Genomic DNA, 12,535 nt, shown 5'->3' with positions numbered 1-12,535 from the left:
AAGACTCAAAAGTCGTTCTAGTACTGCCTCTCACATGTATATCACAGGCTTCAGCCTGGCTAGGCTTTGGCTGGCACAGCTGCTCACATATACATTGTCACAGTTGGCCTGCTTCTTTGCAGGTGCACAGGTTCTGGCCTACTCACAGTCAGGCTCACTGGTCTGGCTTCTTCCTAGTGACATTTAGCTCAGCCCCTGAGGTTGGTGGTCTCCTCTGGCTCCTCCAGGGATAGACACAAGCCTCCTGGCTCTAAATGGCTTCCTAGCACAATGAGCCCTAACTGGCTTTCACAATCCCACTTGGGCTGGATACTCAGGCCCCAGTCTGCAAGACTGCAGAGACTTTCAGCGTCCTTATCCCCTGATGCCGGCACTTATCAGGTATTATGCTTTGTGTGCCTCAGACACGTTAAACATAATCCCTGATAAGCAGCTGCTGGACTGCAATAACACCTTACCTCCCATCTGTCCCGATTTTCGTGGGACAGTCCCACTGTCCCACCCGCGGGCCACAGTGTTCCGCAGTTGGGAGGCTCCTGTCACTTGCTGCTCTGCTCTGGCGGCATGGCCAGCAGCTCACAGAGGCCACGCCCCCTTGACCCGCTTTCTTTTGCCACAAAGTTGGGAGGTATGTAACACATAGGATCGGGAATTTATCCTGGATCCAATGTGTTTTCATGCGATCGCTTTTCCATTTTCGGACATTAAAAATGGCCTCTAATTGGATACCGAGATAATGGTCATTGGTCATAAATTGCAAGTCCATTTTTATTGGCCAAAAATGCATTGGGGCTAATTGTATACCCCTCTTAATATGTGAATGTTCTAAGATAGTCAGGCAATGTATAACAATTAGCCAAACTGCATACTTCTTTGAAACTCCTTACAGTGACTGGTGAATGGCCGGCGCTCTCTACAAATCAGTGTCAGGAGTTGTCTTCTGGTTATGATGACTTCCTGCAGCAGCCAAACTGTAATTCGGTGGTGGAATTTTTTTTTCTTTAATAAATTCTTTATTTTCAGAAACCATTTTCAAAATCAACAATCTGTATACATATCATTTGTAGACAATGGAATACGGAATTTTACAAAAGCATACAAATATTATAGTAGTAGTGAATGTTCACCAATAAGCGACACGATAAAGAATTATTTGCATAAGTATTATAACATATGACATTAGGAAGTAGGAAGTTTTTCAAAAACATAATCTTGAACGAGGAAGGAGGAAAGAGAAAAGAGGAAAAGAAAAGGAGAAGGTGTATCCACCTGGCAGGGAGCTACAAGTAAAAAAGTATTAGACCGTACAAAAAAAATGGTTTGACCAAAAATAACTTAATAAAAAAATGTCGAGGGTAAGAGAATCGTCAGCAATATTTGCCATATCCAATTCAAATAGGGTCTGTAGGAATCAGGGCCTTATATGTAGCGGAAGCTTTAAACTCCAACAATCTGAGCCAAATAGCAGAGTATTTCCCATGTCTGTTAGGAGTAGAATAATATATTTCATCCATCTTTGTATAGAAATACATAAATTGACACCAATCCCAGATAGTAAGAGATTAAGTCGATCACCAACGTACAGGTGAAACCGCTGTAGCTGCACTGTTCATGTGTCCGAGTAGAGACGTTTTATATTTAGAGATAGGTATATCTGAATGGGAAAATAGCCATGGGCACAGGAAAACCAAGTATCCCTGTCAACAGTTTTATAATATCCCAGTATTGCGCGATTAAGGAGTACTCCCATCAAATGTGCAACAATGAGTCTTGTTCTTTGCTACACCTCCAGCAGAGAGGGGATATGCCAGGACAGTATTTATGTATGATAGTGGGGCATCGGTACCAACTCAATATCAGTTTATATTGAGTCTCCACCAATTCCATACTATTCGAGTAAGCATTAGTTGGCTGGTAGATCTTATCCCAATTTACCTGAATCCCTTTATGGTTAAACTCTTTTTCCCATTGTTCTTGAAATGATAGGGTGGAGGGCAGGAGAGCCGTTAACAACCTTTGATATATGTTGGATATAATACGCGTGGGAGTTTGAGGTTGAGTACATAATTGTTTGAACATGGCTATCCCTATCCCACACATTGGGCCTACCCAGGGATAAAACAAAGTGATACATCTGTACATAAAACCAATAATCTACATTTGTTAAGTCTGAATCCTCTGATAACCTCTCAGAAGATTTATAAGAGCCCTCAGACGTCAAATTACGTAATCTAGTAAAACCTGCCAATTTCCAAGAAGTAATACTGTAGCTCTACCTGACATACCTGCCAAGAAGCCAAGAACCGGTGGTTATGAACAATGAGAGTCAAGAGGGAAATCAAGGAGGTCCAACCCCATTTTATCGTGAATTTTCTCCACAAGGTTAACGTATGATCTGATTGTTCCACGGTCGAGCACCAAGGAAGAAAATTAAGGTGTAAGCCAGTAGAATAAATGTCTATTTTCACCCATTGCTTACTCCCTGAGTCCCTAGTCCACTCCAAGATCCTGCTTAATAGGCTGACACTAGAGTTAATTGTCTCCCCCCTTGGGAATTACGTCTAAAAAGAAGTTGGTGTTTAAATCTTGGCTTTAGGTGGTGGAAATTTGAAGGCCTGTTTATTATATGATTATGTTTTGAAATTAGTAAAAAGTATTTTCTGCAGCGGGGTACACTGGGATTCCACAGGGAATACATCGGGGGTGTAGAGTTGGATCTTGATTCGAGGCACCAACAGGCTAAAGCTTTGACTGTTCCCAGGATGCATTGCACCGCCTCCTCTATAACTCCGCCTCCAGGCACTGGAGCTCAGTGTGTAAGTTGGTGCCTGCAGTACAGGTCACTATCAGGTGGGGCTGCGCTAGGCAGCCCTGAAAAGAGCTTTTTAAGAAGATTTCAAGGGCCGCAGCACTATTTATGTCAGTCTGACATTCTGTGCTGTGGCTCCATCACCTCCCCAGCAGCGCTGCATACTCCCGCGGCCGGGTTCCCAGGTACTTGCAGCGGAGGCGTACCGGTCATCAGGCACACCACTGCTGACGCTCTCCAAGATCGCGTGGCTGTTCATCAGGGAGATGGACCGCGCCACTGGTGTGGACACTGTACTGCACAGGGACCCCACTATATCCACCAGGGCAAGGGAGCACAAGTCGGATTTACTAAAAATCCGTTTGATATAGGCTCCACAGTACCCGTTGGTGAGGACCAGCATAGGAGATAAGGCGCTAACCTGTAGCCCCTCCCACCGCTCCAGGCGCCATCTACTGCTGGTGTTCCCGCCCTGGAGCTGCATTTCACTCTCCCTCACTCCCTGACTGAGATTTTGGCGCCATCTTCACTACTAGCTGGGCTGATCTCCGGGACTGCATAGCTCTGTCTCCTCTGTAAAGCCTCCTGTCTCATCAGCGCTGTGCATTTACAAGCACTTAAGTATTCTACATGTCATTTTAGACAGAGTTAAGAACAAGTGTACTGCTATCTGAATATTTGGTACAAATATTCTGTGATATACAGCCAGTATCTACTGTGCATTGTTATATCTATACTCATACATATTTCTATGTAAATTACTAGTCCAGTGCAGTTTTTTGTTTATATGTAATAACTTCTGCATTGTACATGTGACTGAGTGTGCCTGTAGCTGTCGTGTGGGATTCCATTCTCCTGTATCACATTGCTATCACTATATTCTGTTCCCTTAGGGGCTAGGTGCGTCAGGGTCCCATATATATATATATATATATATATATATATATATATATAAAGAAATGATACAGCACCACTTGTAAGGTGGGTTCTCAGTAAAACATGAAAAATAAAATTGCTAAAAAAACACACGAAGCCTTGTTAAAAGGTGTCTGCCAACCCTTAAGGGTGCAATACTGGTACAGTACTGCTAGGAAAAGTATAGAATGGGGGGATAAGGGTACCGGCGACTTGTGTTGTTTAAAATGCAATTGCTAAAATTTCTAGCTTTAAAAGCCAAAAAATATATAATAATACAAACGAGCTTTAATATCACATAAAAGTGGATCACAACATAAAACGTACTTCAAAATAATGATAAAAATATATAAACATAAAAGGTCTTTGTAAAAGGTAAGGAGTTCTGACTTATCTTTAAAAATAGGCAAGGGAGTCACTACAGGGATCCCAACGCGTTTCGTCACAACAGACGTCTTCAAAGGGTAGGACAGAATAAAGATAACATGCCTGGTATACTGGCTCAGGGTTGGTGATGTCATAATTGATCATGTGATCTAATGAAAAAATATAGCATAAAAGAAATCAAGGACACTTGGTTGAAACATGGCCTAAGGCAAGGGAGGACACCATAGGGATGTACACATAAAAACCGAGTGGTTTGTAAGGCTCAAATGATGCTAGGAATGTCCAAAACTGTAAAGATGTGTTGAATTGCGGCACTTCCGCCACACTTCCGGTGAATATAGATAGATAGTGTGACACAGAATATACAATTTGGTATTTTTACTGTGTGTTTCAGTCACCGCATACCACTTAAATCCTCTGTTTTGTGTTCTGTGTTTACTGTCACATAACATAGGGGTTTTTTGCAGGTATTGAGTTTGTCTGGCTATATTGTACTATTAACCCCTAAGGCTACATTCCTTATAATGTCTGCCACACAGGGCGGGAAATCGGCGGACGCTTCTGCATCCTGCAGTACTGACACCACGGATTTACCTGAGGGGGAAGTTTTAGCTGCTGGTTCAGGCGCTGAGTGCCATACACCTAGTCAACCTGCAGCACCTGTGGCCAATCAGGACCCACCTTGGGCAGCGTTCTCAAGTATGCCGAGTACACTTGTGACACGTCTTATGCCCCCTGTGGGACCTCCAGTGCCATTGCAGCCACATATTGTCCCTGTAGTTAATCCGCCCTGGGTGGATACTCTGTCTACCCATTTACACCAATTGAATCAATCCTTGGTTAGACAAAAGTCTAAATGGGCCATTTCTTCCTCACAATCCACTAATATTTCATATAATTCTTCCGATGAGGATAGGGAATATACTGATCCGTCAGACACTGATACAGTTGCTTCTGATGAGGAATCTACAACCCAGGTTGATGTTCCTGACCTAGTGGAGGCTGTTAAGTTAATTCTTCAAATAGATGATGACATTGAGTCTACTACTGCGTTTAAGAAGCATGATAAGTTCAAACGTCAGAAGGTTGCTAAGGTAGTCTTACCACATTCTGACCACTTAATTGACATACGTCAGGAATCCTGGTCATTGCCAGGAAAGAAATTTTCCTTGTCTAAAAAATGCTAGCTAGTTATCCTATCCCTGCGGAGTTGAGTAACAAGTGGGAAACTCCACCACCGGTGGACTCTCATGTCGCCCGTCTTGTGGTGTCATCTACTCTGCCTGTCACCACTGTCACTTCACTGAAGGAACCGACGGATAAGCGTGTGGAGGGATGCCTGAAGCCTTTTTACTCTCTTACTGGTGCGGTACATAGACCCACTATGGCAGCCTATTGGGCAGCGAAAGGAATTGAAGCATGGGTTCAGGCAATTGAGGATGAGCTGCCTCAGGATTTTTCTGACACTGCCAGACAATATCTGTCTTATATTACCACAGCCTCCCACTATATTCAGGAGACGGCCTCTTATGCAGGTGTAATGGCGGCCAAGGCATCTACTACTTCTATCCTGGCTTGTCGAATTATGTGGTTGAGGTCCTTGAAGGTGGACCTGGACTCCAAAAAGACCTTGGAGGTGCTCCCTTTTAAGGGACACAACCTATTTGGGGAGGATCTGAACAAGATTGTAACTGAACAAAAAAGGAAGAATAGAGGTGGATGGTTGCGCTGTAATGATTTATGCAGGCCTGGGGGTAGACTGGGAGGTCCCTACAAACTCCAAACGGTAAAAATGCACAAAAGTTGGTAAAGTGACTCCACCCACTTAGTGCTAATCCAATGCTACACTTTTTGCGGAAACTTCTATTTTCTCAATAAAATGTAATGTACCGGCTTGATGTGAATAAAATATGAATTTTAATACTACACAATGATTAAAAGTGAGACAAAAACAGAACCCAACATGGGAAACAGAGTCCTACCAAGATGATAATTGAAGCTGCAGGTGTTATGAATGCAAGGTATTTCCTGGGAACAATACCCATCATGTGGCTCCGTCAGGCGTGTTCCCCAGTGGTCCCTTTCACAGTCAAGGATGTCCAGAAGCACAGGAAAGTACTGGAAAGCAGGTGCCGACGCGTTTCGGGACACTAAAGTCCCTTTTTCAAGGCTGTATCAGCCTTGAAAAAGGGACTTTGATCAGCCTTGAAAAATGGACACCTGCAAGCTCTACACTTGGTTGTACAATCCCTCCTGGATACAGGAGTGGTAGTGCCGGTACCTCTGTCTCAGAGAGGCAGGGGATACTATTCGACCCTGTTTCTAGTTCCGAAGCCAAATGGGTCTTTCCAGCCAATACTGAACCTCAAACCCTTGAACAAGTTTGTGAGAGTATCCAAATTCCATATGGAAACTCTGCGCTCTATATTGCTGACCATGAAACCCGAAGACTATATGGTATCCCTGGACATACAGGATGCTTACCTGCACATACCTATTGCCATGTCGCATCAGCAATATCTGCGGTTTGCTATTGGCAACCTACATTATCAATTCCAGGCACTGCCTTTTGCATTGGCCACGGCCCCTCGGATCTTCACGAAGGTCATGGCCGTGATGACGGCTCTTCTCCGCCGTCAGGGAATCAGGATCCTGCCGTATCTGGACGACTTGCTGATCCTGGCAAACTCCCAAGAGGTTCTCCCCAGTCATTGGAACTGACGGTCCAATTCCTACAAGCCCACGGGTGGCTCATCAATTGAAAAAAGTCCTCGCTAGTCACTGCTCGGCGCATGGTGCACCTGGGGGCACTACTGGACACACACAACCAATGATTGTTTCTGCCTCCAGAGAAAATCCCAAAACTTCAGGACAGGATCAGATATTTCCTCTCTCTCCGAAGAGTGTCGATACACTCGGTGATGCACGTACTAGTCCTCATGGTGTCGGCTTTCAACATGGTAGAGTATGCTCAATTTCATTTCCACCCTCTGCAGAGGTTAATCCTTTCCAAGTGGGACGGCCTGCCTCATCAGATCAAGTCTCAAATTGATCTTGACTCCGGAGGTTCGTCTGTCACTAAGCTGGTGGCTACAGGACCAACAGTTGAGCAGGGGCTGTCCCTTCTGGATCTCCAACTGGGTCCTCCTGACAACGGATGCCAGTCTGCGGGGTTGGGGCGCGGTGTTGGAGCACCACTCTCTCTAGGGTCGGTGGACCAGGGAGAAGTCTCTCCTCCCGATAAACATTCTGGAATTGCGGGCAGTGTTCAATGCGTTGACACTGGCCCTGCCCCTAGTATAGAATAGGCCTGTTCAAGTACAATCAGACAACGCCACCATGGTGGCGTACATAAATCATTGGCACTCAAAGCCATATCAAAAATCCTCCGTTGGGCGGAACGCCATCTGCCAGCAATATTGGCAATGTTCATCCCCGGAGTCCGCAACTGGGAAGCAGATTTCCTCAATCATCAGGACGTTCACACCGGAGAGTGGAGTCTTCATCCAGAAGTCTTTCAACTCCTAGTGGACAAGAGGGGCCTACCAGATGTAGACCTTATGGCGTCTCAACACAATCACAAGGTTCCGATCCTCGGATCAAGGACAAGGGATCCTCAAGCAGCGTTCGTGGACGCACTGGCATTTCCATGGAACTTTCGGCTGCCATACATGTTCCTTCCAGTGTCACTCCTGCCCAGGGTACTACGGAAGTTCAAGCAAGAAAGAGGAATACTACTTCTAGTCGCTCCAGCATGTCCCAGACGGCATTGGTTCTCACCTGCAGGGTCTATCAATAGAGCATCCTCTTCTACTTCCTCAACACCCAGATCTCCTCATTCAGGGCCCTTGTGTCTATCCATACCCAGCCAGGCTGGCTTTGACGGTGTAGCTCTTGAAGCTTCACTCCTGAGGGCCAAGGGATTCTCTGAGGCGGTTATTCAAACTATGTTGAAGGCCCGCAAACTGGCTTCTGCACGGATTTATTATAGGGTCTGGTACTCTTACTTCACATGGTGTGCTGATAAGAATTATGATGCCTATTCATTCAGAACTTCTAGGCTTTTGGCTTTTCTGCAACAAGGCCTAGATTTGGGCCTTCGTCTGGCCTCCCTCAAGGTTCATATATCTGCCTTGTAAGTGTGGTTTCAAAGGAAAATTGCATCTATTCTTGACGTTCATATTTTCACTCAGGGCTTTTTACGGATTCAGCCTACCTATGTCCCTCCTGTGGCTCAATGGGATCTGTCTGTTGTCTTAAATGCCCTACAAGAGTCTCCATTTGAACCTCTTGAGTCTGTAGACCTTAAATGCCTTACGCTTAAGGTCGTGTTTTTACTGGCTATTGTCTCTGCTAGGCGCTTTGTCCTGTTGTCCACCCTTTCTGATTTTTCACCAGGACCGGGCAGTTCTTCGAACTCGCCCTGGTTATCTACCTAAAGTGGTATCATCTTTTCATCTTAACCAAGAGATTGTGGTTCCCACCTTTATCTCTTCTGGTTTGTCCTCCAAAGAGCGGTCTTTGGATGTGGCACGGGCTCTCCATATTTACGTAGAGAGGATTGCCTACCTCAGGAGTACAGATACCCTTTTTGTACTTTTTGGTTTTCACAAACATGGCTTGCCTGCTAATAAGCAAACCTTGGCCAGATGGATTAGAATGGTGATTGCACAAGCCTATGCACAGGCTGGTCTTCCAGCTCCTGCTGCTATTAAAGCCCATTCTACTCGGTCTGTTGAACCTACTTGAGCGGCCCGCCGAGGCATGTCCACTGAACAATTGTGCAAGGTGGCTACATGGTCCTCAGTGAACATGTTCATCAGGTTCTATGCCTTTGATGCTTCCGCCTCCCAGGATGCTTCCTTTGGACACCGGGTTCTAGTGCCCACTACGGTGCATCCCCTCCCATGAGGGACTGCTTTAGGACATCCCCAATGTATTCCCTGTTAATCCCAGTGTACGCCGCTGCAGAAAAGGAGATTTATGGTAGATTTACCATGGTTAAATCTCTTTCTGCGAGGTACGCTGGATTCCACAGTGCGCCCACCCTGACGCACTTAGCTTCTTTGGGTTGGTGTGGCATTAGCCGCTAGTCCCTTCTCCTTGTTGTGAAAATGTGGTTCTATGTGACTAGCATCTACCGTCTCTTTTACCTGCTACTGCATTGGACTGGTTAACGAAACTGAGCTCACAGTGCCTGGAGGCGGGGTTATAGAGGAGGCGGTGCAATGCATCCTGGGAACAGTCAAAGCTTTAGCCTGTTGGTGCATCGGATCAAGATCCAACTGTACACCCCCGATGTATTCCCTGTGGAATCCAGTGTACCTCACAGAAAGATTTAACCATGGTAAGTCTACCGTAAATCTCCTTATCTTTTACTATTGCAGTATATGTGATTGTGTTTTTTACCTCTTTTTCTAGGACTCAACAAGCTATTAAAATGCCAGAACAAAGTAACGATTATCGAGTGGTTGTGTTTGGCGCAGGAGGTGTTGGAAAGAGCTCTTTGGTCCTACGTTTTGTAAAGGGGACATTTCGAGACACATATATTCCCACCATTGAGGATACATATCGACAGGTAATCAGCTGTGACAAAAGTGTCTGCACCCTGCAGATTACGGACACAACCGGAAGCCACCAGTTTCCAGCCATGCAGCGACTCTCCATTTCCAAGGGCCATGCCTTCATTCTGGTGTTCTCCGTCACCAGCAAACAGTCTATTGAGGAGCTGAAGCCAATCTATCAGCAGATTCTGCAAATCAAAGGGAACATAGAGAGTATTCCGGTTATGTTAGTGGGAAACAAGTGTGACGAAACACAACGTGAAGTGGATTCAAAAGAAGTGGAGGCATTAGCCAAAGAATGGAAATGTGCCTTCATGGAGACTTCAGCCAAGATGAATTACAATGTGAAGGAACTTTTCCAAGAGCTACTAAATTTGGAGAAAAGGAGGAACATGAGTCTTAATATTGATGGCAAAAGGTCCAGCAAGCAGAAGAGAGCAGACAAAATAAAAGGGAAATGCAGTCTCATGTAAGCAATCAGAATACTGGTGCATCCATTTCATACATTCATATGCACAGTTATGCCAGAGTTTCTTTGCTTTTAAAGAGATGATTCATGTCACTTGCTGCATTCTAACACTGTGACTGCACAGGCATACAGACACCGCCTTGCACATTCATTGGGCAGCAACTGCAGGTTTTGCTTTACAGTATGTCCAAATGTCATGCGTTTTATTTTTAATGGAGGTAAAATCTGACAGAAGAATACAGTTTTTCTCCAATTTTATTTTAGTTAAAAAAAAGACATTGGTACTGTGAAAACATCTGTTCTGCTTCATCATGCTGATATAACAGAAATGATCCGCCTACCAGATCACGGCTGACTATTAGCTGTATGATGAAAAATGTAAATGTAGAATTCCCTCAGTTCCTATGAAAGGGTCATGTATCGGGAGAAAATGGCTGGTGATTGTGCCCTGGTCAAAAATGAGATGTGGCAAGCAGCACAAACACAACAGAGTACAGCAACAGCTTCCACAGCAAAGAAGTACAGTTCTGGCAGAGGTGTCCCAAAAACAAGGGAGTAAAAAAAACTACAACTTTAGAGAGGATTTGAAAAATGAATGTACCTGCTCCACACCCGGATTCTGAAGCATTATACGGTTCACATCGTAAACTAAAAGAAGTGCAGTTCAAGAGAAGATGTGTGTGGGGCTGTGGTAATCATTGGATGAGCATAATGTGGTGTAGCATGGATTTTAATAGCCCAGGAATTTACAGATTAGAAGTACATAATCATTTTTCAATTCTACACAGAGGTTGACTGTATAAATAGGAGATATAACTATATAATAAATATATAAACATATAATGCCACTTACACTCTGAATAACACATCCTCCATAATACAGGATAGATATATATATATATACACACACACACACACACACACACACACACACACACACACACACACACACACACACACACACACACACACACACCAGTAGACAGCTACTATTATCCATTATGTTGTGTGGAATTTATTTTCAATCTCAATATCCAGAAAGGTAAAAGCAGCAGTGTGTTTTCCAGACATGGCCCTCTATGGCTTGCTATGGCACCTACCTACCTTCAGACCCCTTAAACACAGTATTGTGTGATGTAATTGTTTTAGTGAAATGCCACCCACAACATATATCTATAACTTATATGCATAATTTCCTGTAAGAAACATGGACATCACTGACCTACAATAGAGACACCAAGAAACATACATACATACATACATACATACATAAATACATACATACATACATACATACATACATACATACATGTATTGTAGCCCAGGATATCATTCTTATACGATTCTTTGCATTCTGTAAGCTAACAAGAGGTCATGGTAAGTCAAATGAAAGAAAACCCTGTGTTTAAAGCTGTACAATTCCTGGCAAGATTATATGATATTGTTTGTTGCTAAATTTGACATAATGTGAATGTGTAAATGAGAAGAAATAACAACCTCTACAGGGTCCAACGCATAAACATAAGATGTTTATGCAGGTTATAATGCACAACTACAAATTGGGATACAGACTGAAATAAAAAAAAAGAAATTAAACTATTTGGGAGCCTTTCCAATTGATTCATTAATATGTTTTTAATTCTTAAAAACTTGATTGATTTTTAGGCCATACATTAAAATAAGGCCTAACATTAAAATAAGGCCTAAATAAAAAGTATCTTCGAACATTCTGCTTACTAACAACCATGGGTATTTTTACGTGTTTGAGAAGGTATAAACATGTTGGCATTTCCTCAAGTAGAGACATTAAGAAATCTGAGTAAAGAACGACTATTTAAGTGAAAGAAAGTTATGAAAAGAAAAGCTATGACAGAACTGCTCATACCCAGTGATGAATGGCCAGTGACCAATCATTACGAAGACCTGCAGAAGGATAGTTGCCGCCCACCGGGGAGTGTATTTTAGCTGTGCAAGCGTGCGATCGCATGTGCAGCCGAGCGGTACAAAAAGATCTTGTGCAGTTTCTGAGGGGTGTGGTTCGTTTTATCGACAGTATCTAGGTCGACAATGTTTAGGTCGACCACTATAGGTCGACAGTCACTAGGTCGACATGGATGGAAGGTCGACATGTGCTAGGTCGACAGGTCTAAAGGTCGACATGAGGATTTTTTTTTTTTTTTGGTGTCGTTGTCTTTGTAGAGTGACCGGGATCCCAAATTAGTGCACCGCGTCCCCTCGCATGGCTCGCTTTGCTCGCCATGCTTCGGGCATAGTGCCTTCGCTCCGCTACCGCTTCGCTCGGCACACTTTACCGTTCCAATCGTAGTCCACGTGGATCGTTAAGTATGAAAAAATCCAAAAAAAATAAAAAAATCTGAAAAACTCATGTCG

General features: G+C 43.9%; 1 protein-coding gene across 1 annotated transcript in view; it reads left to right on the top strand.

Moving 5' to 3' along the window:
- Positions 1 to 12,231, top strand: part of DIRAS1 (DIRAS family GTPase 1) — a 93,457-nt gene extending 81,226 nt beyond the window's left edge. The window contains exon 2 of the mRNA XM_063914285.1: positions 9,533 to 12,231. Within this exon, the coding sequence (XP_063770355.1) occupies positions 9,552 to 10,148 (597 nt within the window). The 5' untranslated portion in view covers positions 9,533 to 9,551 and the 3' untranslated portion in view covers positions 10,149 to 12,231. The remainder of the gene's footprint in view (positions 1 to 9,532) is intronic.
- The last annotated feature ends 304 nt before the right edge of the window (positions 12,232 to 12,535 follow it).

The sequence above is a fragment of the Pseudophryne corroboree genome, chromosome 1 (assembly GCF_028390025.1).
Source record: "Pseudophryne corroboree isolate aPseCor3 chromosome 1, aPseCor3.hap2, whole genome shotgun sequence".
Taxonomy (NCBI): Eukaryota; Metazoa; Chordata; class Amphibia; order Anura; family Myobatrachidae; genus Pseudophryne; species Pseudophryne corroboree.
This window is presented reverse-complemented; position numbering and strand designations above follow the sequence as displayed.